The 6,764-nt window shown below is 42.1% G+C and overlaps 1 protein-coding gene across 4 annotated transcripts in view; it reads right to left on the reverse strand.

Annotated features, from left to right (window-relative positions):
- Positions 1-796, reverse strand: part of ebf1a (EBF transcription factor 1a) — a 181,040-nt gene extending 180,244 nt beyond the window's left edge. For 2 of the 4 annotated variants that reach the window (XM_028812680.2, XM_028812677.2), the window contains exon 1: positions 160-795. In XM_028812680.2, the coding sequence (XP_028668513.1) occupies positions 160-293 (134 nt within the window). In that variant the 5' untranslated portion in view covers positions 294-795. Of the gene's footprint in view, positions 1-159 lie in introns of all 4 variants that reach the window. The other 2 variants (XM_028812678.2, XM_028812679.2) reach the window with 2 other exon arrangements.
- Positions 797-6,764: the final 5,968 nt, after the last annotated feature.

A 6,764-nucleotide genomic window follows, 5' to 3' on the forward strand; every position in this document is an offset into this window, starting at 1 on the left:
TCCAGAAAGACAATTCGGGCATGAGGCACTAGGAGAGCCCAGGCGCAAAAATAAAGCGGTCCAAGACGCCCCATCTGCCGAAGCAAAGGGACGCTCGGCCGGCGCCTCGCCCAGAAGTGATGGCAGCGGCGGCGAGGGATGCTGCAGACACCGACTTACCTCTGAGCGGCAGTGCTTGCATCCAGAACCCCGGCTCCCTGCATCCACGTCCGGACTGCGTTCATGCCGGACCCGATGGGTTCTTCTTTCATACTGCTGCCGCTCCTCTGAATGCTTTCCTGAATCCCAAACATGAAATCAACCTTTTTCGGGTTCCTGTCCTCTTGGTTCAGATCAGCGGGAAACGGTTCAATTTGGAGCAGATCTGGGTGTGTGTTTGAACGCGAGGAAACAAGCCCCAGCTGTCAGAATCCAGGATCGCCACAGTCCGAAGGAAAACCACAATGAGCTGCCAAACGGGGGAAAAATACCCTCGAGGTGTCCCTCCTGGAATAAGAAAGAAGGCTGCGCGGAAAGATCTGGTGTCAGTTTAAAAAACAATAGGATCAAGTACAGCTCAAAGGACCCGGCAGATCAAGTGTCATCATGCAGTGACAAGTTTTTTTCTTCCTTCTTTTGCCGAAGGATTTTTTTTTCTCCTTCAGCAGAAACGTGTGAACTAGGATGCACGGATGAGAGGTGGACCTTTGTGCAAGAATATCCCGTGTTTTTCCTCCTGTTAAAATGGGACTGATTTGTGTTCTCTCTCTCTCCCTAAGGAATCCGCTTTGACTATCCCTGGGAGCGTAATCCACGCTGAGGCGGCCCAACGGGAGGGGGCGGGGCCTAGTACCTAGCACCACCTCCTGGCGAGGAGATCCCGCCCAAATGACGCTTGGTGTCCAATCACTCGTCGAATGGCTGCGCAAGTCCCACCCACATTTTTAACTCGTATGAAGTCGAAGTCCCGGGCTGCTCTCGCTTGAGATTAATGAATATTTAGTGAGGATGCAACACGTAAATGACACAAGAGGTCTGGTTCAGCTCGTGGACCTTTTCTGTCATTTCATTCTAGGCGGTCGATGAATACCACTTATTTGTGAGCACTGTCTAATTTATCAGAAAAAATTAAAACATTCCGGTGAACATTAAAATGTTACAGAAGATCCCGTACATTAAGTTTTTTTTTTTTTTGTAAGTTAGTCGAGGTGGGCAAGTAAAACCAATAAGAAACATCGATATAATGATGAGGTTCTGCTCATAACGAAGAGCCCGTAGCGGGTACTGAATGAAGAAGTTAAGTTAAAAAAAGAAAAAAAAAAAAGAAACCTGATTAAAATGTAATCACGACACGAGGGCTAACCGAGTGCATCTAATAAATGTCTTCAGTTTCAAAAGGAAGAAAACAAATTGATTAAAATCTCAGCCAGAGAAAACTGAAAACGCCGTTACCACGAGACAATCACGTTCCATTTCGTATTATTTCTTAATTTCAAAACTAGCCAAATAACAATTCCGGATTTTCTCATTCCTTTACATAATTTGCTTCATTTGAACAACAATGAACTCGTATATTTCCGTGTGTTGTTTTATTTCGGTAGTGTGGGAATGATTTAAAAAAGTGTTTTTCGGTCGTGGACTTCATTGCAATCATCACTTTTGTATAAAAGATGAAGACAAAATGTCAGATTATGCCGAAGACTTGTTCGTTAATTTAAAAAAAGAAGTATGTGAGCGTTCTTTTATTTTTATTTCTTTAAAAGTATAAAGGATCTATCTATCTATCTGGAAAATGTCTGTAATGTAAAGGAGCATTCCGAAAATAAAAACCTGTTCCTTAATTAATTAACTAATAATTCTTCTTTCATTTATTTGGTTTGGTTTTAAATGTAAATGTTGAAACAATCAGGAAAAATGTCTCACAGTAAAACTGCGAAAACGATGCGGTCCTTGCTACAACCAGACAGTTTCTGTATTCTGGATTTCTGAACACGTTACATTTCTTTACCAAAGAGCTTTTTTAAAAAAATCTAAATAATTAAATTGGAGTAATTTAAAATTAGGGTCGCTTCAAAATTGAAGATCGACTAAGAATGGAGTAGTAATTTAATAACTACAGACACTATAAAAAAAGAAAAAAAGGAGAACCGATTCTCCAACTCCGCCACGTGCTCTTTTCGACGGGGGAAAACGCCGAGCTTCTTCTGACGGAATAAAATGATGGTGTCGAGCATGACCCGAAAGTCCAGAATTATTATCTGCCGAAGTCGCCTCTTTAATTCAATAAAGTGTTGCTTTAACCGACAGACCCCCAGTCGCGCAGGTCCAGTTTCCTCGCACTTTCACTCCTGATCTGTTCAAAAGGGCGCGGGGATATTTTTATCCGTTGGCCACAGAAAGGCCCCAGTAGAGATGAAGCGGCTCTAAAAGGAATCCTAAAATTCAATAACAAAGATATTTATGGACAAGTGTCCTGATGATTTAACACAATAAGCATGGGCTCTCGCCAGCGCTTCTATAATTGCATGCGCCTACAATCCAGCGCCCTAACACGCTCTAACCCAGCACGGGGTCGGGGAGAGAAGTCAGGTTAACTGTCTCTGTGCATCTGGAGATATTCGTAAAAATATAAAAACGATTTATCTAATTGCAAACAATAAAATACTTTAGTGTTTTTTTTACACGTAACTTTTCCAGTTTATGATTATTGATAATGGAAGGCAATGTTGGAAACAGTGAGTAACATTGTGGAACCAGTTCTGGACGGGACGAATATAACAAATGTGGAGCTGCAACAAGCATCCTCCATTATCAATATGAGTTAGCCCACAGCGCATTTTTGCTTTATGATTTTGAACAAGGTATTAGAATAAAAGTAGTATATATACGTGATATTACGAGTCTTTTGAAAAGATCTCTCTGTATATATATATATATATATATATATATATATATATATATATATATATATATATATACTGTATATATATATATATATATATACACATATATATATATATATACATACTGTATATATATATATACACGCACAAAAGACACTATAGATATAAACATTTAATCCGAAAGAGGCTTTTATTATTATAAATGGTGTATTGTAAGGTGACCTATTTACCTAATAATTAGGGTCACGCTTAACACATAATCACCGTCATCATTATTTTGTTTCTTTTCCATTTTCCTAGTAGGACTCTAATTGTAAATATTGCACAATTTCAGATCTCTTTCAACGAGGCCGATTGCTCAAAGTGCGCTGCCACTCTCGCGCTCCGCTAGTTGACGCCTCAGGTCCCACTGCCGTCTCATTAACGGTCGCGCACTCCAATTTTAAGAGGCGGCTCTTTTAGTGATGGTGCGGTCCCAGATCGAGGTCCCAGTTATCGCCGTGGAGTTCAAATGCTGATTTTAAAGTCTTATGCCATGCCTTAAGACGCGTTGGATTCGAAATATTAGATTAGGTAAACTTTATGAATCTCAAATAAATAAATACTGTAAAACTAGTGCACTTCATTCTTGAGGTAACTCTTCACGCCCGTACCTATGGAACTGTAGAAAATAATCGACTTTTTTGGGATGTTATTACAGGCTGAATTGTAACTCAACTGAAATGCCCTCCGCGTGAAGCTTTTCCCATCCAAGCAGCCTTTTTTTTTTTGGTAATCTATAAGTTCGGTCTTCTGGTCACTTAATAAATTAAAATATGTCAGGCCTAAGGGGTGGTAAAAAGCAATTTCGACATCGTTTAATAACGTGTTGCACCTCTCCATCTTTCAAGATCTCATCCTCTTTCCGTGGCACCTGCTTTTGCAATCAGAGTTAACGGTGAATGTGCAAAGAGCGCCCCCTCTCGGAACGCGAAAGACACGCCTATCATTGCTGTTTCACTCCTAATAAAACGGCTTCTAACAACGCCACAAATATTCCATTTTTGATCTTTAATGAACGGGCCAATTCAGCTGCCAGTGTTTAACATTAGAAAACAAAAAGTATGATATATATTATACATGTATGTGAGGCATTTTTACTGTATGTGCGAAGAAGATCACAATGAAATGCGCTATATAAAATGGTTTGCCTTAACTCTGCTATGGCCGTTGGCAGACAGCTGGCACGATGAGCTACCAGAATTTCAGCGCGCTGTACCTTTCTGGGATTAGGGGGTCCATTGCATTCAAAAATGGACCTAAGTTTTAGATAATCTCAAGGTAGCATTTCAATATACAAAGTAATATTTTTATTTTTGTTCTTATTATTATTATGATGCTTGGTGTGTGCCATTCCGTGCAGCGCCCACCGCCGGCCTGCTGTATAAACCAACCACCCATTTTCTTCAGTCGCATATCCAGGGCAGGGTCGGCAGGCAGCCGGAGACCACCCCAGCCAGTATTAGGTGTAAGGAAGGAACAGCCATGTGGAAAAAGTAAGTGCACCCCACTCAAAAGGTGGACTTTATCAACATATTTGATCAGGCAAACATTCGATCTTCCTGCAAACAGTGACTACAGATAAAGGTGACATACTTGAATAAGTGACACATGAAACTGATGCAGATTTGTCACATGAAAAAGTCAGGACTCCTCTAGATGTGTCACCACTGGCAATCCATTAAATTAAATTAAATCCCAGATTGGGTGCCAATGACTAGAATCTCCTTATGGGGTTATTAACATCACAGAGCTCTAAGGTCTGGGCTTATCCTTGCTATTGACATGTGAAGTGTCACCATGCCAGGTTCAAAGGAGTTCTCCAAGTCCCTCGTTAAGAAGGTTGTGGAAGCCCATGAGGCTGACGTCAAATAATCTGCCAGTCATTCCAGCTACAAGTGGTAGAGATTAAGACGACTGCTCATTTGTCCTGGACTGGTCTGCCCAGCAAATTCGGCTGACAGTTTCATTACGAAAAGAAATTTCCCAGAACCCCCCAATTTCAGCGCAGGGTCTTCCGGTAACTCTTATAGAAGTTGGTGCCAAAGTGCATGAATCTACAATTAAGAAGGAGACTGCACAGATTTGAGGGGTACGTGAGGTGTGCCTGGGAAACGCCTTTGCTGTCCAAAAAGACTATCGGAGCAAGACTCGAGTTTGTCATTGAGCTTACAGGCAGAGGTCCGGCCTTCTGGAGCAGATGCATCAACGATGGAGCTGTTTGGCCTTGTCCCTCACTAACTGTGATCTATGGTGGTAGAAATGTTCTGTTTTGGGGTTGCTTTGTTGTCCCAGGATCTGCGCAGCTTGCATTCATCAAGACAACTATGAATTCTGCATCATGTCAAAGGGTGCTTGAGGAGAATGTGAGACCACCTGTCTGAAAGTTGAAGGCGAACCAGAAATGAACCTTTCAACAGGATTGTAATCCAAAGCACACTAGCAAATCCACCAAGGAATGTCTGGAAAAGGAGAGGGTTATGGTCGGCACTGGTCAAAGTCCTGATTTGAATCAATTTGTGGGGGCAGTACATGCAAGAAGACCCGCCAAACATCTTGCAACTGAAGGAATTGTGCATGCAAAAGTGGTCAAAAAACTTCACCGCGTCAATGCCAGATACCGGTGGGCAATTATGCAGAACGCCTACAAGAAGTCATTTCTGCTGAAGGGGGCAGTAGCAGCTTCTGAGGCCACGGGTGTATTTACTTTTCACCATTACATCGGTTGATGTTGTTGTTGAATAAACGATCGAAAAGGCAGACTTTCCATGTGATGTCATTCAAGTGCATCACCCTTCCCTGTGGGCGCCATTTCCCTGAAGATCTACCATTTGCCTTTTCAAATATGTTGAAAAAGTCGTCCCCACGAGGGTGTACTTACTTTTTTACATGACTGCACATAACACTCTCGCGTCCAGCTTATCTAATTCAGGGTCAGTGGGCCGGACAGTCCTGATCAGGGCAACTGGGACTCGTACAAGATGTGGACCCTTCAACTGACCAAACCTGGACAGTCTGGGCAACGTGTGAGGAGAATCTGACCACCCGGAAAACTGGCACATACGCGGGCACGAGGCAGTTGCGCTCCGTCACACGGCTTTCTTGGAAGCGCAGTACCATAGACCTAGAATTACTAGACGCCGCATGAGCAGCAGCATCGTACGTCAACGTCGCCGCCATATTGCGAGTGGCACTTGCTGTGGAGTGAAGTAATAAAGCATGTGCTGTTTGGGATTGTGCAAACCGCTGTACGCTCCAACCTGATTACATTTCATAGGTAAGGCTGAACAATTATTTTGGTTATATTTGGCCATTAGAAAATCCCGTTTTATAATCTTAGCAGTCAAGGTCACCTTACAATAAAATTAAACAGCATTAATAAAATTAAAACAAGAGAATGATAAATCAAATCTCTTTGTTTGCTAATTATTGCTAACTGACAGTAACAGTGCAAAATTCACAATTGGTATGCCAGTTTGAAAAGATAAGTTTTGAGGGCAGTTTTAAAATGTGTTATTGAATTGAGCTGATGTATATGAGAGGGAAGAGAATTCCAGAGTTGAGGAGCACAATGAGAGACGCTCGAGCTCCCAGAGTTTGATGTGCAGTACAGAAAGTCGAGCTGCAGATGACGATCTGAGTGAGCGAGAGGAGTGCAAGTCTGGAGGAGATCAGTGAGGTTGTGGAGAGCTTTAAATGTTAAGAGCGGTACTTTGTATTGTATTCTGTAGTTAACAGGGAGCCAGTGAAGTTGAGAGAGAATCGGTGTAATATGTTCAGTGGATTTAGAACAGTAGGTTATTACCCTGGCAGCAGAATTTTGTATAAGTTGTAAGCGATGGA

Source organism: Erpetoichthys calabaricus, chromosome 11 (assembly GCF_900747795.2).
Source record: "Erpetoichthys calabaricus chromosome 11, fErpCal1.3, whole genome shotgun sequence".
Lineage (NCBI taxonomy): Eukaryota > Metazoa > Chordata > Cladistia > Polypteriformes > Polypteridae > Erpetoichthys > Erpetoichthys calabaricus.